The 22,556-nt window shown below is 42.6% G+C and overlaps 1 protein-coding gene across 9 annotated transcripts in view; it reads left to right on the forward strand.

The window, feature by feature from the left end:
* FRY (FRY microtubule binding protein) overlaps nucleotides 1-22,556 on the forward strand; it is a 396,935-nt gene that overhangs the window by 229,274 nt on the left and 145,105 nt on the right. For all 9 annotated transcript variants that reach the window (XM_077158984.1, XM_077158986.1, XM_077158985.1 and 6 more), the window contains 8 exons: nucleotides 4,288-4,427; nucleotides 9,108-9,198; nucleotides 9,436-9,515; nucleotides 9,630-9,710; nucleotides 15,609-15,777; nucleotides 18,810-18,902; nucleotides 18,997-19,095; nucleotides 20,764-20,865. In XM_077158984.1, the coding sequence (XP_077015099.1) occupies nucleotides 4,288-4,427; nucleotides 9,108-9,198; nucleotides 9,436-9,515; nucleotides 9,630-9,710; nucleotides 15,609-15,777; nucleotides 18,810-18,902; nucleotides 18,997-19,095; nucleotides 20,764-20,865 (855 nt within the window). The remainder of the gene's footprint in view (nucleotides 1-4,287; nucleotides 4,428-9,107; nucleotides 9,199-9,435; nucleotides 9,516-9,629; nucleotides 9,711-15,608; nucleotides 15,778-18,809; nucleotides 18,903-18,996; nucleotides 19,096-20,763; nucleotides 20,866-22,556) is intronic.

The raw sequence follows: 22,556 nt of genomic DNA on the forward strand, positions 1-22,556 counted from the left end.
GTCAGCAGTGAGTCCTGGGCCATGCCAGTGGGCGGTTCGTCAGAGCTTTTCATTTTAGACCAGCTTCACATCTACAGAAAAGGTAGTGCAGAGAGTCTCCGAGGCCCTGCACCCTTTCCCATGTGTGTGCATGTGTGTGTGCGCACACCCATGTGTAAACTGATGGCGTGAAGAGCAGGCCCTTACAGTGCCGGAGCTGAGAAGCCAATGCCCGGGCACTGCCACTAGCGAAGCCCCATATGTGACTCAGAGTTCCTTCATTGTTCCCCAGTACCCCTGTTCTGTGCCAGGATCCCAAGCTCGTCGTTACACCTCCTTAGGCTCCTCTAGACTTACACCAGTATTTTTAAGTCTTGAAATGTACGAGTAATTCTGTGGGATTTTATTACATCGGTAATAATGACGACAAAACGTATTCGCAGGGCGGACCACGTGGCTCAGTGGCCGAGTTCTCGCCTGCCAGGCCAGAGACCCGGGCTCCGTTCCCGGTGCCTGCCCATGCGAAAAAAACACTAACTCACGGTCAGGGACTCTGGGCCTGGATCTCTTCCTCTGCTGCCAGGGGGACCCCCTGCTTTCCCAGGTGGCGGTGACTGGAGGAAAGCCGTCCCTGTGCTGGGGACACTTTGGAGAGAACTAGTGAATCACGCCCGAAGCTGCGCCTGGGATGATGTTGCGGTGACGGAGGAAAGGGAGGTTTTCGAAGTAATTAGAATTTCTTCCAATTAAAAGAAACTATTGGTGACCAGGGTCATGGCCTGTTAACTCCTGTCACCCTGTAACTGCAGACGGCCATCATTATAGGACAGAGGGCAAGATCCAAGCTGCCAGGAAAAAGAAGTTGAGGTAAAGAGCATTTTTTTAAAAATCCCAGGGCTTCTTTTAAAGGTGATCAAGAAAGGCTAACTGTCGCGGAGCCCTTTCACTCTCTCGGCCGTGGTTTCTGGCTTCATAAGAGGCAGGGACGCTGAGCCTGCTTAGCTACTGCCATAGTTTAAGTCACGTTTCCCGTGTCTCGGGCCATGTCCCGGCTCGGGCAGGACCCCCACCTGGCCTACGCGGGACCCCGGGCCTGGGAGCGTGCAGGCACCCCGCCGCCTCTCGGGGTGCAGCCCAGCCCAGCCTCCACCGCAGCTGCAGTAACCGCCCCAACCCCATTTCATGCGCTGATTTCCCTGTTAAGACTCTTCACAGTTTCCCAGTTTCTAGAAAAGAAAATTGAAAATTTTTACACCAGCATTCAATGCCTTCTGGGTTTAATTCCAATTTACGTTTGCAGCACTGTGCCATTCCAGCTGCTGTACTGACACCCCCCACCCCCCGCCACCCCCAGCCGGGTAGTTCTTCCAGGGCCCACAGAGCCCCACCACCAATCTCTGCCATCGCCTCCAGCAAGCAGTCATGCTGCCATCGCCTCCAGCAAGCAGTCATGCTGTCTCTCAGCTGCGGGAGCCCGGGCTGTGGGTCCCTGCTCACTTTCTCCCTTGACTCAGCTCAGATTTCTGCCCTAGGAAACTGCCCAGACAAAATCCTCCCTTCACTCCTCCTAAGTTCTCCACCTACCCTCTCCTTCTAGCGATGCCTCTCCAAGTACTCCCAGGGCAGGGTGCATTTTTTGGCCACGCTCTGCGTGTTTTAGGTGCCCCACGAGGCTTGATCGTGCACGGGATGTGTCGGCAGCTCCTTTCCATGGGAGTCTGTCCTTCTCCCCACCTGAGAGCCCAGCTCCCTGATGGCAGCTGCCAGGGTGCTGTTTGTATTTCCGTTCCTTCTGCCACCTTGACGGTGCCTAATTACAACATAAGAAGCCATTAATTGGGCTCCTACTGTTTGCCAAGCACTGCAGTGGATTTACTTACTCCACTAAACCGTGATGGCGTAAAGCCCAAGTTCATGAATTCATTCCCGTAAGGTCACTTCCCCTCTCCTCGTGGGTGGTCCAGCATTGCGCATTCCACCATGACAAAGGTGATATTTGTTTGCCTGTATTTCTCAGATTAAGACAGCAACATATTCCATGGTTAAAACACTGACAGTATAATAAAGGAAATAGAGATCACCTGTAATCCCATCATGTGCTTGCAGCTGCTGGCAACACTCTGGTGTGCCTCACCCGGTCCTGTTTTATGGTAAATGTGTCTGTCTCCAGCATCTGTATCAAATTGGGATCATGCCAAGTAACTGGTTCTTCATTCGTTTTTCACTCAACATATGAACATTTTCATGTCATTAAACATTTTGAGTTGTGAATTTTAATGTTTTCATCAACAGTCTTCAAACGATGTGCCGCCAGGTATTGAGGCGTGACATGTAGTTGGACATTTAGGTTGTTTTCATTGTTTTTGCTCTCATAACGAATTCTAGCCTGAATGTTGTTCCTATCTCGAATTATGTTCTTAAGATAAGTTCCTAGCAGAGGACATATTGAGAATAATTTTTATTAGACTCTATATATTTCCAAATGACCAGGCATACCAGTTTTTTCTTCTGTCAGCAGTGCAGGAACATATATGTTTTATCATCAGCACTGAGTATTATAATATGCTTATGCTTTTTGTTAATTGTATGATTAAAACCTATCTCATTTTTTAAAATATATTCTGATACAAGACTTTTATCAGTTATGTATTGTGCAAATATTTTCTCCCTGTCTGGACCTAGTCTTTTTCATCATCTTTTTAAACACTATTTAACAATATTAAAAGTAGAGTCATCAAGAGACTACTCTGGAAGCTACTCTTATGCAAGCTTCGGCTAGATGGTGCTACTAACACGGTTTGTCGAACTCCAACCAAAACCATACCTGCCAACCGTAAAGCTCACCTATCTGAGAGTCTACAATACATACGATTACTTATCAGAAAACTACAACCTCCAGATGGGTTCCTAAGCCGAATAAGTCCTGAAATCCAGAGGGCCCATCCTCTCCAGAAAATCAGCTAGTTCCATCCCCCTATCCCATATTATCGGCAGCCCCTTCCAACGTGAAAAAGTTAGAATGGACATAGTCCAAAACCCCTAAAGATGGAGAGAAAGAGCAAAGGAGAAGGTGGAGTTATACAGAGAAGATAGGGTTTAATAAATGTGTATGACTGTTGAATCATTGTATTGATATTTGTTTTAGTCTCCAGTGTTTTGGAGCAGCTAGAAGGAAACACCTAAAAGTATGGAATTGTAACCCATACCAAACTCTGAAATCTGTTCTACAACCAGTTGTTGTGGTGTGATTTGAAATTTACTGCTTTTTGTATATATGTTATTTTTCACAATCAAAAAAAAAAAGAGCAGCAGCTTTTAATTTTGACAAAGTTCTGTGTATCAATTTTTTGTCGTGTATTTTCCTTTTGGCTTCATATCTGTGAAATCTTTGCCTTAATCCAAAGTTACTGAGATTGTTTTCCTCTTTTTTTTTTCCAAAAGTTTTATAGTGCCAGTTTCATGTTTATGACTATGACCCTTTTTGAGTTATGTTTGTAAATGATATGAAGTATTATGGGTGGAGGGTCTCTTTTTTCTGGTCACTAGTAAAAGAACAGGAATCTTTCCAGATAAAGAAATGAGAATAATGAGTCTATCATAGACATGTTTAGGGGCAGTGTGTGTGATGGCTCAGTGGCAGAGCTCTCGCCTGCCCTGCTGGAGACCCAGGTTCAATTCCCCTGCCTGCCCATGCAAAAGAAAAAGGGGGGGAAAAAGGACATGTGTGTTGTTTAAAGAGTGGGGAGAAGTTTGTCTTTTTTAGTTATAAAAGATTTATAATTAAATGTAACAAAGGATAAATTGTTGCTACTGATTTGTCTTGGGTCTAATTTGAGGTATACTTCAAACTAGCAGATGGCCATACATTCTGTCACCTCTTAGGTTTTTTGTTTTGAGACAGATTTGTTATTCTGCCTAACCAATGAAAGTAATTCTATGAATTAATATATTTATTTATACTACAATATTTTTCCTACACCAAGTATTTTTGAGAATCTAAGAAATTGAGGGCACTCTAGTAGAGGCTGAGCAGAAATTACTTCTTTGCCATCCACCCATAACCTCCATGCAATTCACATCTGATTTCTAGCATGAAAGAGAGTTAAAAAAAAAATTCATTTTCTTGAACCAGTTATTATGAGAAATTTCTGCCAATGCAAAGATGAGAATGTACAAAAAGAACACTAAAGAAGAGACCGTGATCAATAAGAAAATGTTACAGTGACTGTGGTGTGAAAGCTCCTTGTAAAATGCAAGTTTCTGGCCGTTGGCCGAGCGGCCGCAGCCTCTCATGGCCTGTCTCTGCAGGTCATCAGCTCCATGAGCTCCCTGTCCGAGTACTGTCTGCCCTCCGTTCTCCGCACGCTATTTGACTGGTATAAAAGGCAGAATGGCATTGAAGATGAGTCGCACGAATACAGACCAAGAACAAGCAACAAATCCAAAAGGTGCGTTCCTTTTTGTGCGTAGGTGGCGGCTTCTTTTTCTTCCCCCCCCCCCCTTTTCTTCTAGGAAACGAGACCCGTGCCCTGGTCTTCCTGGCGACACTGCCCTGCCCGCAGCAGGGGCACAATGCCGGTTCCCAGGTTGAAAGGTCCTTCCTAGCGCCGTTCCCACGCCCGTGGGGACCGGGTGGCTGTGCTGCCGCGGGGTGGGGTGGGAGCCTCCCAGGAACCCTGGGCGCTCAGCGGGCGGCACTGGGCTGGGTTGGTTATTCTCTGATAGCTATTAGTGTCTGGACTAGGAAAGGGACACTTTTTCAATTGAGATACAATTCACATACCATGCAATTCTCCCTTTTACAGCGTACAATTCAGTATTTTTTGGTATATTAACAGAGTTGAGCAACTACCTGCACTAATTCCAAAACATTTTCATCACTCCGAAAAGAACCCCCATGGCCATTACAGTCTAGCCCCATGAACACTCTAAATTCACCAACTTTATAAGGGAGAATTTCAGTTCTGTATCCGAAAACAGTTCCCATGAATTGGTTTCCATTAATAAATTAATGGGATCATATTATTTTTTCCAATAATTTTAACTGGGAGTAAGGAGCTGGGGTGATTTTAATAAGCTGAATTATATGAATTTCAGTTTTGTTCCTCCCTATTATCAGAATTTAGTTTCCAAAACTGGAATTTTTGTTTATTTCTTTATGGATTAGTAATGATAGACTTTTTACTTGTGTTACTGATCATTTTCAGGAGCTCAGATGCAGAATCAGGACAATGAAATTAGACTCAGTGGCATTCTAATTAGCATTTGAACATTTAAAATAAGAAACAGAGAATGTTTGGGGAAAGCCAAAGAGTGAGGGTTCCTCCAGCATGCTGAAGCTAATAATGTGGGGGGTTTGTTATTAGAAAAAGAAGGAAAGAGGAACTTTAGGGAGGTGTATAAGCAACTGGAAATAGTCAGATGTGATGGATGTGCATTGGGTTATGATTTCTAAAATTAGCATAATATCAACATTTTAACTGAAGTATCTTTTGCCAAATGCCCTCTGACTCCTGGCAGTTAGACCTCAAACCAGTAATAAAGTTGAATCCGTTATTGGAAAAGTTTGTTTTGCATTTTAGTTGAAAACAAAAATTGGTTTATTAAATGGAATAGAATTGGTGTTTTTTAAATTTTCTTTTCTACAAAGAATTGCTGCTCTCCTCGGGACATTTTGAAGACCCAATCAACAATCACACACAAATGATTTCCTCTTTCCCACGGCTAGCTGGCTTTCAGAGTTCTCGTCCCTCTATTTCCTGTCTTCTATTCCACGGCATAATCTGTAGGTCATATTTGGATGCCCTCATTTTTAATGCAGCTCCATTCCATTTTCCTCTGCCTCTGGCGAGCAATAACATTTTTTGGTTCATTTTAAGCATGGTTTGTCCACTGCTGTTCCTCCTGGCAGGACTGTCCCAAATGATCTTAAATAAATGATTCCTTTGGTAAACTTCTTGAAAGTCAAAGCTGCAGCTTCCGTAGTTAACCCATTCTGTCACCGTCAGCCTTTATTTGACTTGGTCAAGGTAGCAGAGCTCCGCTGGAAGTTCTTTTTTATGTCCTAAATATCAGCTCCTTTCTTTGCACTCCCCTTTGAATGGAGAGGAAAGCATCCAAATTTTACATGCTTTATCTTATCTGATACTCAAGCAAACCTACATATAAGTACATTTATTTATCCCATTTTGTAAATGTTAACATGTATAACACAAAATGACCCATTCTGACCATTTTTTAGTGTCTACTTCAGTGCTGTTAATTACAGTTGTAATTGTTGTGCTGTCATCACCAGCCATCATTGCCAAACTTTTCATCACCCCAGAAAGACGCTCTGTGCCGTTAAGGAGTAACACCCCTCCCCCACCTCCACCTCCTGCCCCTGGGGACCTCTCCTCAATTTTCTGTCTCTATGAATTTGTTTATTCTAGGTATTTCATATATGTAGAATCATAAAATATTTGTCCTTTTGTGTCTGGATTATTTCATTCAGCATGTTTTCAAGGTTTGTTGATGTAGCATGGATCAGAATTTAATTCCTCTGTTAAGGCTGAGTAATTTCCACTCTGTATGTATGTGTGTGTGTGTGTGTACATTTACCACATTTTCTTTATCCATTCATTCGTCTTTTGATGACGGCTGGGATGTTTCTACCTTTTGATTCTTTGAAAACATGGCTACAAGCATCTGTTAGAGTCCCTGCTCTCAGTTCTCTTGGGTAGACAGAGACGTGGAAGTGCTTGATCATGTAATAAGTCAATGCTTACCATTTTGAGAAACGATCAGATTGTTTTCCACGGGAGCTACACCATTTTAAGTGCCCTCCAACAATGTATAAAGGTACTAACTTCTCTGCGTCTTCTCCAACACTTGTTATGTCCTGTGTTGTTGTTGTTGTTGTTGTTTAATAGTAATCATGGTAGGTGTGGAGTATTATGTATAGTAGTTTGATTTGCGTTTCCTTAATGACTAATGATTTTGAGCATCTCTTCAGGTGCTTATTGACCATTCTTATATCTTCTTTGGAGAAATGTCTATTCAAGTATTTTACCCGCTTTTCATTTGGCTTGTTTGTCTTCTTATTGTTGAGTCATAGGAGTTTTTTATATGTTCTGGATGTTAAACCTTTATCAGGTATGATTTCCATGTATTTTCTTCTATTCTGTAGATTGTGTTTTTAGTTTCTTGGTAATGTACTTTGACATACAAAAGTGTTTTGATGAAGTCCATTTGATCTATTTTTTCTTTGGTTGCTCATGCTTCTGATGTCAGATCTAAGAATCCAAGGCCCAATCCAAGATCATGAAGATTTTTTTCTCTATGTTTTATGGGATTAGCACTTATATTTAGGTCCTTGATCATTTTGAATTAATTTTTGTGCCTGGAATGAGGTAGAGGTCCAACTTCATACTTTTGCATGTGAAACTACAGTTTTATTAGTATCATTTAATCAAGAGACTGTTCCTTTCCCATTGCATGTATGGAGCACCCTTGTTGAAAAACAATTGGCTATAAATGTTTAGCTTCATTTCTGGACTCATTTCTACTTCATTACCAGTACCACATTGTTTTGATTACTGTAGCTTTGTAGTCAGTTTTGAAGTCAGAAAGTGAGACCTCCAACTTTGTTCTTTTTCAAGATTGTTTTGTCTATTCAGGGCTCCTTGAGATTTCATATGAATTTGAGTGTTGACTTTTCCATATCTGAAAACAAGAAGTTTGGTTTGCTAAAGCTGCCAGAATGCAATATACCAAAAATGGGTTGGCTTTCTCCATGGGGATTTATTAGTTTACAAAATTTACAGTTGTAAGGCCATGAAAATATCCAAATTAAGGCATCAAGAGGAAGAGATCTTCTTTGAGGAAAGTCAACTGGTGTCCAGGGTTCCTCTGTCATGTGGGAAGGCACACAGTTACTTCTGCTAGGCCTTCTCTCTGGGTTCTGGTTACAGTGGCTCTCTGGGTGTTTCTCTGGCTGAGCTCTCTCTCTGTTCTCCTGGGTTTCTCTTTACTTTTATCCTCTCACAAAGGGCTCCAGTACAGGATTAAGACCCACCTTGAATGGGGTGGGCCACATCTCAATTGAAACAACCTAATCGAAAGGCCCCACCCACAGTAGGTCTGCCCCGGCAATAATGGGTTAAAAGAACGAGGCCTTTTCTGGGGTGTATAACAGCTCTAAACTACTACACAAGCCTGTTGGGATTTTGATAGGGATTGCATTGAATCTATAGATCATTTTGGGTAGTACTGACTTCTTAACAGTATTGTCTCCCAATCCATGAACACAGAATGCTTTACCATTTATTTAGGTCTTCTCAGATTTCTTTCAGCAGTGTCTTATAATTTTCCTGTACAAATCTTTCACCTCCTTGGATAACTTTATTCTTAGATATTTTATTCTTTTAGACACTATTGTAAATGAAATTGTTCTCTTAATTTCCACTTTGGCTGTTCATTGCAATTCCCTTATTTTTTAATAAATGCAAATAAATCCATTTTGCCTCCCCTACCTCCTCTTCCACACGCTTTGTTTTACTCTTTCTCTCCTCTACCATCCCTTCTCTTCCACTTTCCTTTCACTAAATCTTAAACGACAAAGGGTAAAAGGAAAGGGACAGGTAAAAAAAAAAAAAAGAATAGTTCTGATCCTTTCTTCCCCACCTCTAACCCTCTTCTTATTGGGGTAACGTTATTTCCTTCCATTCTTTAGCTCCTCATGAAGGCTCTTCCAAGCACCACTTCTTTTAATATTTAATGTAGAGCTCCAGGATGGAAAACCTATCTCACGTTTGCATCACATTTTACGGGTGATAGAATTCTTGAGGTGAAGGGAAAGGTACCTTAGAAAAGTCCACAAGATGAGGCTAGAGACTCACAAATAGCCACGTACATTAACACAGCTGAAAATCCAAAATTTGAAGTCAGATATCCTGACTTCACATCTGATATTTGTCCTTTGCACTGGTAATAGAAGTTAGCTTCAGCTAGTACTTAACGCTGCAGTCTCGTGGTAATAACAAAATTGGTTTGTGATCCACTGGGAATGAGTCCTAGATTTTTGATGAGTTATATCACTCTGAGAATATCTTTGGTGCTTTTTAATTTGAATATTTTAAATTTTACAGTGATGAACAGCAGCGAGATTATTTAATGGAAAGACGGGACCTCGCCATTGATTTTATTTTCTCCTTAGTATTAATAGAAGTTTTGAAACAGGTAGGTAATTAATTTAATGTTACTTTTAGATAAGATTTTTTCATCTGCAAGCTGTTTAACTTTTGTGACTCTCAATTTGTTAAATCATTCATGAATTCGAGATACTGGGTGATATGAATTATATTTATCGATTGAAAAGGCCAAACACAGTTATTGAAAGTACTTTTACTAATTTGATCTTTAATGTTAATGTTTCCTCCTAAGTTAAAAGCCATCTTTCCTTTTTGTTTTTTTCAGATTCCACTTCATCCCGTAATAGACAGTTTAATACATGATGTTATTAATTTGGCTTTCAAGCACTTTAAATACAAAGAAGGGTAAGGTTATTTTTCACCTGAGAATTTTGAGGGGATTGGGTGCTTAACACTGAATGGATAGTTTGCCCTTGACAGGTGGCCTGATGTCCCTAACTGTCCATTCCTGTCACGTAGGTACCTGGGTCCTAACACTGGCAACATGCACATCGTGGCGGACCTGTACGCGGAGGTCATCGGGGTGCTGGCGCAGGCTAAGTACGCGGACTCCAGGACCCTTCCCATCAGAGCAGGCTCACCCCTGCTAGCCCCCCAGCCCCTGACCCGAGAGGGGGGCGTGGGGCAGGTCCCGGGAGCTGGGCTTCTTTTCCTCGGTGTGTCTATCTCTGAAACGAGACGAGAAGCCCCTCCCGGCAGGTACCACGTCTTCTTTCCAGTTTGTTTCCACTGTTATCTTTTTCACTTGTCAGTTGGTCAGAGCCTACCCAGAGTCTTTGGATTTCAGATCAACTCTTCAAAGAAACCCCCAGTCTAATCAAACCACTTTTCTCTCAGCCCAGATGTTCCAAAGCTTATCAGTTTTAAAAGTTTTGTTTTCTATATTCTATGAGTGGGTGGTGGCAATATATTCCCATGAGTGGGAAAATTCCATTCTGACCTGTCCCTTTACTATTGACCTAACTTAACTCAGCTGAGCTAAATATGTCCCAGGCTCTGTCACTCTGTCATGGAAACAAGTTGGGGCTGGAGGGGGGGCTGCTAAATTTACTTATCTGGCCCCACAGCGCTACTTAGCAGGCTAGAACAAAGCACTGATAGACTTTTAGCAATAATATACTTCTTCCAAAATGATGTCACAACTAGCTCATCTCACCTTGTCTTCTTCAACCCGGAGGCAAATGAAGCAAGATCTGAGTGTGCCCATAGGGTGTGCAGAAAGAGTCAGAGAAAGAGTGTGACTTCAAGCCGGGGGGCCAGCTTCAAGCAGCCACGATGCTCAGTGCCTTGTGAGATGCAGTCCTTAGAGACAGAGTCAGATGTTTAGTTCCATGAGATGGAATTTCTGAACTTAGCAGTGGGGAAATGCACAATTCATAAAACTCCAAAATAAAAAGAAAAAAATTACTCGGCAACCTTACCTAGCCAACACATAGATAAGAGCTCAGAAAATAGACACTCCACCACCAAAAAAAACCCCTCCTTGCCATGGTTTATTTAATCTAACTCAGTTTTTCTACTGAGCTCCACTACCCTATGAAATTTATCAAGGTGGAAGGAGAAGGAATTGCTAGTATGGATACACTAATGCCAGTGAGAAATATCAGCTCAAGGGCCAACAGGAACAAGAAAGAGAAAGACTGGCTAAAGCACACATAAAAACTAAACAATAGAGTTATCTGGGCCATTTTGCTTAAGCCTCTATTGTACTTTTATTACAACATATTATAATAATTGCAGTTCATTAGTCATTGAAGAAGAAAGGTGTAATGCATTTTGGAGAGATTTCCATTGCATTTGAATAGTAAAAGTGTTAGCATTTTGAAGAGATAATCTGCAGTTATCTGACAAATTAATTCAGGGGTATCCACCTCCTTCCTAGAAAAGAGCAGAGAAGTGAGGTGTTCCTATGCATATTTGCTCACCTGTCAGACCCTGGAAATCTCAACATGCTCCTTGGCAGTGAGTCCTACCATAATTCTTTCATGCTGTCATTTGGAAAATTTAATAAGCCAAAATAAAATGGCTATTTGTGTTCTTCGTATGACACCGATGATCCTGTAATTCCAAGGCTGCACTGATCTAGCACTGGTTGTGAATAGATTGGAGGCCAATGCCATAACTAAGCAGGATTCCGAGGTGTAGGAATTGCCACCTTTGTCTGCAGAGTCAGAGTTCTCTTGCCAATAGCAGCTTTTGAATTTTCCCTGATGTCAGTATTGGTCCTGATTCTGCACTTAGTGGGGTTCAGAAAAATACCTGAGTTTGGATGCTGGTCCAATAATTTCTGACCCCTAGGGAAGCCTTGGCCAGTCTGCTCTTGATGCAGTCACAGACTCAGATCGCCGAGGCTGCACCCTCACCCAGGCAATGCTCAGTCAAGCAGTGTCAGGCCACGAATTCACACATCACTTCCTTCTCCTGAGTCCACCGAGAACATTCCCTTATCTTACTTCCTTTGTGCAGCTTCCTTTTTCTCAAAAAGGAAAAATGAAATAAAATTTGTGATTATCTGGCACAGTACAGTTTTTTTTTTAAATAAAGTTAAGGAGTTAATGTCACAATTCTCATTTTAGATTATAAATCTAGCTCTCAATGGTAATAGTGCATATGAAGAATTTTCCTTGTTATAACATCAGTTATTAATGCTTAATTTGGTCTTTAAGTTTTAGGAGACTCATTCTTTTTCATTTTAGTCATGATGATGAAGCTTAATCTGTGTCATTAGGAAATTTTACTATTAAGTGATATTCACCCTTAGTATTAAGCTGTTCAAAGTCAATTAATATGAAATTAGGTTTCTTTAAAGTACTTTGGTTAAGATTTGGCATATTCATTGAAATAGTGATAATTATTTCTTTCTCTTTTCATTAATTTTAATGCATACTTATATTCTTGCTTTTGTAATATGCACTATACATTTCAAAGCAGATTTTTTAAATTTATTTTATAGAAAGTCAGAAACTGAACAATCTTTTAGTTACTGTATTCACTAAAGTTTCCTGGAATGGTCATTGAAAAAAATTTCTGAGGGAAATAGAGTTGAACTGAAAATAGATTGTTGAATTACTAAATTACCATGTTTACGTCATGTGGAACTTTTTAACGTAAAAGTTAGCCATATTTATTTTTAAATGATAATTAAATGGGCTTTCAGCCACTTTCTCATGAGAGTATTGATAAAGTGAGTTATGCAAATATTTCACCTCCCCCACCATTTCTTATTGTAGTCATAGATTACAAATGCAAAGTCATAGATTACAAATGCAAACAGACTTTCCTAAGTAATGTGTGGTCTTTATTCTGACCCATAATGTTACTTTCTCCCGTTAAACTCTTACAATTCAAAATTCAAACTACAGATGGTTTTTAATTGTTTAGGAATAATATTTTTTCCATCTTTTAAAATATTTTTATTGACAAAACATAAACAGAAATAATCTTAATCAAAATATAATTTTTGAAAGTCCAAATCTGGGCAGGCCATGGTGGCTCAGCAGGCAGAGTTCTCGCCTACCTTGCCAGAGACCTGGGTTCGATTCCCGGTGCCTGCCCACGCCAAAAAAAAAAAAAAAAAATCCAGATCTGAGTGGCCACATTTGTATAATGTTGATTGAAAATGCACCTTCCACTGCTTGGCCACCGCCACTCCCGCTTTCTGCCGTTTCTCCGTCTCTTGCCTGGAGATGCTGCTCACCCTTCACCCCACCCAGGTCCCTCCCCAGCTGCAGCTGCCGGTGGCCAGGTGGCAGAGGTCACTGAGCCTCCGGTGCCCTGGGACCGTTACCGTAAATCCTCCACAGAGGCGCAGGTGAATTAGGAGAAAGTATGGGGCCTGAGGGCTGCGTTTCCGCCATGGGTCAGGCGAGGGCCTGGGGACAGCAGTGCCCGGAGCTGGCTGATGATGCGGTCGTTGTTTTCATGGTCACCAGTGTCGTCCCCATGACTCGTGCTCACTGCTGCCTGCCCACACTTCCCAGGGGGCTGCAAACGCCCCTTGCAGGGCCAGAGGCTCCACTCCCGCAGCCCAGGCCACGCGATACCACTGGGGGGGATGGAGATTCCTGGGGTCCACAGCACAAGGTCTGGGCAGGAGCCCACGCCTGCACACACGGCCCGGCCCTCTGGGTGGTTGTGAGGGTGAAAGTGCAAAACGCTGCGTGTGTGTGTGTGCAGAGCTGCCTCCCGGCGCTGCGTCATCGAGGCCCGGCTGTGTCGCTTAAACACAAATCCTCGCGGGGGAGATGTCGGGCCCCCGCCCCTGGGGAGTGCTGATGGCAGCTTCCGCTGTGTCATCTTCATCCATTTTCTCCCCTAAGAAGTGGGAAAGAATGATGGCACTGGGCTTTACAAGGTATTTCCTAAAATGCTCAAGTGTATGCTTTGAAAAGCCTCAAAGATGTTGCCTGACACCGAGCAGATTATTATAAATATGATGAGTACAATTGTCATTTTAATTTTCACCGATTCCTAGTCTGAACAATCAATGCCAACATTTGCAGTAATCCTCCAAAATATTTTACCCCTAAGATAAATGTAACTAGCATTTTCAATCAAAATTCCGTAACATTTTAGAACTGCCACCATGGGCCTGTTGGGGATTCGATCTTGAGAGCAAGTTTTTGGGAAGCCCCCTGCCCCCTGCCCCATGCCCCCTGCCCTGTGCCCCCTGCCCCCTGCCCTGTGCCCCACCCCTGGGGACTTCACCCTGAAATGCCATCCCTGTCCTGGCAGCCCATGAGGGGACATCTCCTTCCTAAGGTGCTGAGATCTTCTCAAAGCCATTTCTACTTTGAGCCCTGTCACCTTCATAAACCCCTTTTTTGCTGTGAGCTGCATACCACAATCACAGAAAGTTGCCATGACATAAATAGCATAGCCCACTGAGGGGGTGCCCCATACCCCACCCCCCCACTCGGCAACCCTACGCCCCTCCACTGCCTTTTGGATACAGAATGCCTGCAATGTTGCCACCCACTTTATTTGTCCTTAAGTTTCTATTTCAAAGTGTCAAGAGTTGTTCCAAACTTGTGGCATTCTTTTCGTTTTCCTTTTTAATAGTCACAATTGCCCTTTCTGATGAGGTCTTGCTCCTGACTGACCTTCTCCACTTTCGGGGGCATCAGGCCAAGAGTCCCAGGGAACCGAAGGCAGCGCCTCAGAACGTTTTCCTTGTTTCTTTGTTTTTAACTGAGTCAAAACAGCCATCTCAGAAGAAATGTGACTGCATTTTATGTATATATTCCTTTACCCTTAGGTACTTTGAAGCTCTGTTCCTACTTTCTGCCCCTTGGCCATAAAATCTATTCTTTTTATAAACCCTGTATGATATTATTTTCTTTCAAACAACACAAATACTGTAAGATCTTTGGGGACAGGGATGGTCTTTTTTTCTTTTTTGGCACCCACCAGATCATCTGGAGAGTTGCAGGGGTGCTGTAGAGGGCCTGTGCATCTTTTAGAGAGGATTTGAATTTTCTCATTATTCAATTTCTCTTTAACCTAAAAACTGTATTCTTCAATAATCATTAACCTAAAAGCCATAAAACAGCCACAGCAGGAGCAGCAGCAGGGATGCAGGCGACCTGTTTAAAGGGTAGAAAGAGCACAGTTGTTAGCTCCCAGGAGATCTGGAGCCAGGCTGAATCCCAGGCCCTTAGCGGCTGGCCAGCTTGGGGCTGGAGGCACATCACCTGCCCTCTCGAGGCTCCATCGCCTCCCTCATAGCTCAGGGGTAATGCAAAGTCCCAGAATTGCTTCTTCAACTGCAGTGGTTGAGAGCAGAGACTCTGGAGTCAGATGCCTGAATTTGAATTTTGGCTTTGCCACTTTTTTGCTGGGTGCCTTAGGTAAATTACTTAACTTCTCTGGGCACCGGTTTCCTTATCTATGAAATGAGGATAAAACAGAAACTTACCTCCAGGTTGTTGTGCTGATCATGTTGGGTCGAGTCGATAAGTATATAGTGCTTAGAACAATGATAATAAAATCAACCACAGAAAATCTTTGGAGATGGGTGTAGGTGTATTGCTTGGTGGGTTTTTCTGTTTGTTTGTTTGGAATACAAATCCAAAACCAATGGCTGTCACTGTGGGAAATAGGTGGCCTAGTCTGTGATTCTCAGAGGCTCACAATCTGATGGCAGGCCCTGAGGAAATGGAGCTGGGCATCATGCTCGGTTTAAGAGCCTGCCATTTTGAGAGCCTCTGAATAAGCTCTGTGTCTGCTCCCTAAGCATCTTACAGAGTAAGAGAGGGAAGGAGGAAAGTGGACGCATTCCAAATGACAGACATCGAATCCTCACAAGATGACAGCCGGCGCCCTTCGGCCGAGGCGAAGGGTCACAGCACGTGTCCTCTGTCGCTCTGAGGTGCTCGAGACTCCGTGACGGTGGTTTTCTTACCAGTCTTATCTGATAAATGGCATCTGTCCTCTTAGATTCCCTGCTGTGAAGAAGAAGTTCATGGCGGAGCTGAAGGAGCTGCGGCACAAGGAGCAGAGTCCGCACGTGGTCCAGGGCACCATCAGCTTGATCATGGGGATGAAGTTCTTCCGGATTAAGATGTACCCGGTGGAGGACTTTGAGGCGTCTCTCCAGTTCATGCAGGTAACTTCGTGGGCAGGGCCACCCAAAGCGCTCAGCCCTGGCAGTCCCTTTCCCCAAGTGGCTGGCCTAGAAGGTGCAAGGTCCTGCTCCTGTCAGCCTGGAGAAAGGTCTACCTTCCCCCACAGGGGTCCTGGAGAAAGGCTGCCTTCTCCCACAGGGGTCCTGGAGAAAGGTCTACCTTCTCCAAAAGGGGTCCTGGAGAAAGGTCTACCTTCTCCCACTGGGGTCCTGGAGAAAGACCTGCCTTCTCCCACAGGGGTCCTCGAGAAAGGTCTACCTTCTCCCACAGGGGTCCTGGAGAAAGACCTGCCTTCTCCCACTGGGGTCCTGGAGAAAGGTCTACCTTCTCCCACAGGGGTCCTGGAGAAAGACCTGCCTTCTCCCACAGGGGTCCTCGAGAAAGGTCTACCTTCTCCCACAGGGGTCCTGGAGAAAGACCTGCCTTCTCCCACAGGGGTCCTGGAGAAAGGTCTACCTTCTCCCACAGGGGTCCTGGAGAAAGGTCTACCTTCTCCCACAGGGGTCCTGGAGAAAGGTCTACCTTCTCCCACAGGGGTCCTGGAGAAAGACCTGCCTTCTCCCACAGGAGTCATGAAGTGCTTTGTGCCAACAACACGATCGGGTGGCAGGCACATCCTTTCATTTTAAAACTTACATTTTATCTCTGAAGTAGGGGACAGTGGAATGTCTTGTCAACTTTTTTTCTCTTTTTCACCTATGGGCTACGTGTTGTTCCGTGAATGAGATTGAGCTGATTTTTTATTTTTTAGAACTGATAGCATGGGGTTGGCTAGATTGCCATGCATAGGTGCGGGAACTTTAACTGGATGAAGAAATAAGCCTCATTCATTCATACCACAGAGAGGAATCTTAGCTAAAAATCAGCCAGACGGTGCAGGTTTACATGTTTGGTGCAGTGTTCATCGTTGGGTGCTAACAAAAGAATTCTTGCTAATGAGGATTACCACAATATGCAACCCTATTAGAGTTCACACACCTTTCGCATCTGAAAGGAATGTTCTGATGCTGCTGTGAGTTCGGTTCAGGCGAGGATTTCAGCAGGGAGCTGGGGGTTCAGAAGGTAGGCTGCGCCATCCACACTCACTAGAATGGCTGGAATCCACAAGACAGACCGCAGCAAGTGTTGGTGAGGATGTGGAGAAAGTGGAACTCTGACACCCTGGTGGGAGTGCAAAATGCACGGCCACTTCGGAGAATAGTCTGGCTGTTCCTCAAAGTATTAAATGTAGAATGTCCATATGTCCCAGCAATCCCACTCCTAGGCATATGTCCAAGAGAAACAAAAGCATTTTGCATGCTTATTCATCACACCTGTGTGCACAGCGGCCAAAAAGCACAAACAGTGCAAATGTTCATCAACTGATAAATGGTTACACAAAATATGATGTATACATACAGTGGAATAGTATTTGGGAATGAAAAGAAAGGCAGTACTGACACATGCTACAACATGGGTGAACCTGGAAAACATTACACTAAGAGAAAGAAGCCAGTCACAAAGGGCCATATACTGTTTGACTCTATTTATATGAAGTCTCCAGATTAGGTGAATCTCAAGAGACAGAAAGGAGATTAGTGGTTGCCCAGAGCTAGGGTTTAGAGGAAGGACTCTGCTAAGAGGTGTAGAGTTTCTTTTTGGGGTGATGAAAATGTTCTAAAATTGATTGTTGTGATGGAGGCATAGCAATATACCGAGTATACTGAAAGTCATTGAATTTTTTACTTTAAATAGGCGAAATATGTAAGAATTTTAGTCCAATAAAGCTGTTTAAAAAAAGAGTGTAGGCTGTGTACTAAACTTTTTGAGTTTGTATTCAAGCTCCAGCACTGACCGGCTCTGTGATCTTAGCAACTCACATTTAGACAGGCCGGGGTCCATTCCCTCACCCAAGGAGTGGTGATAATGACTCTAGCTTTAGAGAGTGGTTTGGTGCATTCAGGGAGGTAATCCATGTAAAGCCTGACACGTGGTAAGCACACAGTATTGTTAGCTAGTCTCATTATCCCACTCGTATTAATAATTCACATATCAATGTACTGGGATGACTCGCTGGGAGAGTGTTTTCATACTGTGCAAAATAACAATCCTTCTGAGAACTGGAAAGTTCCATGCTGTACTGTGAGAACAGTCACAGTGAGTTTCCATGCTGGCCTTACCTACTTCAGGTCGAGGTGTTAGGATGAAATTGGTAGACTAAGGACTTCAGGAACTGGTTTTGTCAATGGTCCCAATAGTTACTGGAAATAAACGGTAATAGCTAATGTGGGAAATGCTTGTGGCATTGGACTCTTCCCCATGAAAATGATACCTACTGTAAACCGCAATAAGTTACTATCAAAATAAGGCCAGAAAGGAGAAAGGGGCTGGCAGATCGGCTTCCCTACAGAAAGTGTTCCTGGGCAGGCCTTTTATGGACAGTTCAGGCAAAGACAGCCTTGCTTGAGGAGTCCCTAAGGCTTTCTCATCTGAGTGGGGAGGGGAAGCATTCCAGGCTTGCTAAGAGACGGTCTGAATAACAAACATACCTAAAATGTCAGGGAGAGCAAGTCAGCAACTCTGTGCCCAGCTGTCAGGCACAGGGCCTAAATTAATAAGTTGAAGTCTTCTGCCTCTCTCCCCTCGTATATCTTCTAGCTGTGTTTGCAGGCTAAGTGAGAGCCCTGAGCCCCACACTCATGGGCAGTCGATAGAAATGTGTTGGCAATGAATGATTGACTGGACGAATCTGTGAGCCCATGAGTGGATGCCTGCTTGACTTCTCAGTGTAGTGATTCGAGATGGGTTTGGGAGGGTAGGAAAACCAGCCTTGTCAGGTGTCGCGGAGGCCACTGTGAGCCTTTAGGATTAAACATAAATGCTTGGATCCAGTGATTCTTTACTAGATTATTTGATATTGCTATTTTAGTGCATGTGTTGAATTAAGAACTATTTGCTTACATATATTGAAAATGCATTTTTTGTGAACATTGCAATCTCCTCCCCCACACTTTCCTCTTTTTCTGCTTCCTAGGACTGTGCACATTATTTCCTCGAGGTCAAAGACAAAGATATCAAACATGCCTTGGCTGGGCTTTTTGTTGAAATTCTTGTCCCAGTTGCTGCTGTGAGTGAATATTTTTATTTTAAGAACTTCTTCAAATTGGATTAGAGAGTCAAGAGTTTGATTCAAATAATGCTATCATGCATCTCTATTTCAGGCTGTTAAAAATGAAGTGAATGTTCCCTGCCTTAGAAACTTTGTCGAAAGCCTCTATGACACCACACTGGAACTTTCTTCTCGAAAGAAGCATTCCTTGGTTAGTAACTATGAACAAATCCAAAAGAAGAGAAATATCTGCAGAGACTAAAATTCCTAGGCAGAAATCTCGGAGAGTGGCGAGCATCCCAAAGATGGGACAACAGCCTGCAGCCCCCCCACCCTTTGTAGCATCTCAAAATGTGGAGCTTGCTTGTATGATGGACCATGATTGAATCTCTGTAATATAAGATGGCCCTTCTCGTCCTGAGGATGCTGTTGTTTATATTTAAAATTGGGTCAACTTGGTTTTTGTTTTAATTTCTGAGAATTTGTTTCCCATCTGTAGACTAAAGTTTATAATAACAGTTTCTTATCTCACTCTCCATGAGTCTTCACCTGTGTTATTCCCATATCGGCAATCAATCAAAATGGAACCAGGCAGGAAAGAGAGTTGGGAACTCTCTGATGGCTGGGAAAACAATTCTTGGAAAGTTCTTTGTATTGAAAGGTCTTTTAGATTGCCACACCCTTTTATCTTCTGCGGCAGATAAAACTCTGCTTTGTGAACCCGCCAGTGGTGGGCCAGCTGTGGCTGCCTGAGTTTGGGGAGGCAGGTTGCTAGGAAGCCATCCTTGCATGGCGTATGCTTGTCTTCAAAGTACGAAGGCTGCCATCCTGACTTAGGCAAGTACTCAAGGTTGTTTGGCTGGCACTGGTGATGAATTTTCTCATTTATCTACATTCTCTAAGCTGGTGTCCATTGCAACTAATTGCAGGCTTTTTTTTTTTTTTTGATTACTTGACTGGAATTAGAACTGCATTCAAACTCAGTTTAAAACTAAGTTAATATAGGGTGCCTGGTGTCTCAGTGGTAGAATGCTCATCTTTCGTGTAGGAGACCCGAGTTTGATTCCTGGACCAGGCACCCGCCAAAACAACTAAGTTAATTGTTAAACACGAATCTCATTATGGCTGTTTCTTGCAAATGCAAAGTAATGGGTGAGCCAGTTACATCTTTAACTCTTCATTAGCTTAGTTTATTGGGAGACATAGATAAAATATGTGGGAAGCTGTTCTGCCTGCATATTTTGGGGAGTGGCCACCCATTAGCTTTCCTGACTTCTTCAGTTGCTTGGAGACCCACCCAGTTGGCAGGAACAGCGCAGGAGAGCCTGTTTATTTGGTCATAAGCAAATTCCTCCTGCGGTTAAATTTGTCTTGCTAGAGTTTACTCGTGCCATAACATTTCTTTTAGGAATCTTCCTTAATTACAGGAAGGTTGCATGCAAATGAAAATAGATACGCCTACCTCTAAGATAGGGAAAACAAGTAGATGTTTACAAGAAAAAGCCAATAGCATTTTCAAAATTGGTGTTTTTTCTGCTTTCGGAGGGATTGAAAGAGTAAACTAAGATGGTGAGCTTGTTTTTAAAATTCATCATCGGGAACTAAATCATTAAATTCAATTTCAACATTATTACACATAAAACGTATTATGCATCATACACAACTCTAGAATATTCTGTCACCACTGTGTTTTTGCAAAAAACACTTGCAAAATGCCGACCTCGGCCTGGCGCCGGCTGGGCCTTGCTCTGTTAGGAAACCTCCAGTCGATTCTGGCTGATGCGGCCCTGAGGGTAGTGGCGAGAGGGTGGTTCAGAGGATGTGTTACCCCGTTGTTGAAGTACAAACCGCCCCATATTCTCATCTCCTTTCTCCTCAGGCCTTGTACCCCCTGGTGACTTGCCTGCTCTGTGTCAGCCAGAAGCAGCTGTTCCTGAACAGGTGGCACGTTTTCCTCAACAACTGCTTATCCAACCTGAAAGTTAGTATTTGTCGTCGCGAAAAAACTTTTGTGTGTATAATTTCAAGGTTTCTGAGAATGATTCCTAATATATGTGTGTGTGTGTGTTTAGGGGCAGGGAGGTACCCTGTACTATTGAAACCATGAAAACATTAATAATTCTCCTTATTAAACATGGTCAATTATAGAAAATGACTAGGAATTAGAGGAAACACTTCAGATTTGGAAAAAAGTATTCTGATAAGAATCACTTTCAAGGCAGAGTCAAATGCCCCTTTTTATTCTTTTTTTTTTTTTTACATTATATCTAAACGAGCTAAAATATCAATAAGGGTCACATGTGGCTGTCAGAAGCTCACTCTACCTTCTCCCAGCCTTCTACCTATCTCCAGTCCAGGAAAATACTCTGGAGGAAAGAAGTTCCATTCTTTGTGAGCATCAACCTGGTAACAGAAAACCTCAATTTCCTTTACTATTATTTCTGACCATTTGGGGGGTTTTACTCAAGCCGCGTGACATTCATTAGCCCGAGGCATCCCTGCACAGCAGCACAGCAGGTGCTGGGTGACGTGAGCAATAAAACGGGGGTCCTGGAAGCTGCGGACCCTGCAGGGCTAACAGCTGTAGTGACAAGTTTTAAGGTCAGCATGGAGACTTTGAAGTGGTAAACAAGCTTTCAACTTCTCATGACCTAACAGTAAAATTCAACAGAACGAACACATCCCTAGTGAAAGTGAAAATGGGATGTATTTTTCACAGGTGCTCACAGTTTTGGTGGCATTTCTTTTCCAGGTTTGATATTTGATGCCTTAGGGTTTTTGAAATAGACTTACTTATAAAATCCTGATGTGCTTATACATGTTGTCTTGTTTTTTTTCAAAGGCACTTTAATTTTGATGTAGTGGTTAAGATTAATGATATTATTTGGGCATTTACCATAATTGCACAATAATCTACATTAGAGTTGTTCTTAAGTGCTAACTATGTACTGGTTTGAAAAGTTGATTATGAAATCTAAGATTGGTATCATTCATTTTTTTTCAGACTGGCAGCAAAATAAAATAGCAGTGGATAGAGAATTAATCTTTTAGGTATTCTTAAAAATGAAATGCTTTTCAGAGTTATCAGCTATGATATAATGACCACTTTCAGATATTTTACTTTGCAGTTTTATCCATCTGCCTTAACTCTGAAGCACAGCCCAATGCCATTTTTCTTCCTTGGTCCACTTTTAAGTTATCTAGTTAATTATTACTTACGTTTAGATATATTTTTCTTTACCTTTCATGCAAAGAGAAGATGGTCAATTTGTCCAAAGGGAGGAAAAAAAGAGAAAATGATTAAGATTGTTCACAATGAAGTTTCTGCATATTTTATGCAAATATGTTTGTGATATTTATTTTGGTAAGAATTAAAATAATACTTTACATAATAATTATTGCTATAGCCAAAAAGGCCAACATTTTTGATTCAGAGTTGTTCTTGAAACAAAGCAGCATAATCTCACTTTGAACTTAATCACTTCAGTGTTAGAATACTGTTTGGAGCTGTGGCCAACGCATGTCACAAAGACTAACTGGGGGTAGTCAAATGACCAGTGAGAGAAGCAGACCAGAACCCTGGAGGTGATTACCTTTGCAAACAGATTTCAAGCTTCAATAGTCCTTACAAAGAGAGGTGATGAGATCATTAAGAGTATATGGAGTAAATAG

The sequence above is a fragment of the Tamandua tetradactyla genome, chromosome 4, assembly GCF_023851605.1.
Source record: "Tamandua tetradactyla isolate mTamTet1 chromosome 4, mTamTet1.pri, whole genome shotgun sequence".
Taxonomy (NCBI): Eukaryota; Metazoa; Chordata; class Mammalia; order Pilosa; family Myrmecophagidae; genus Tamandua; species Tamandua tetradactyla.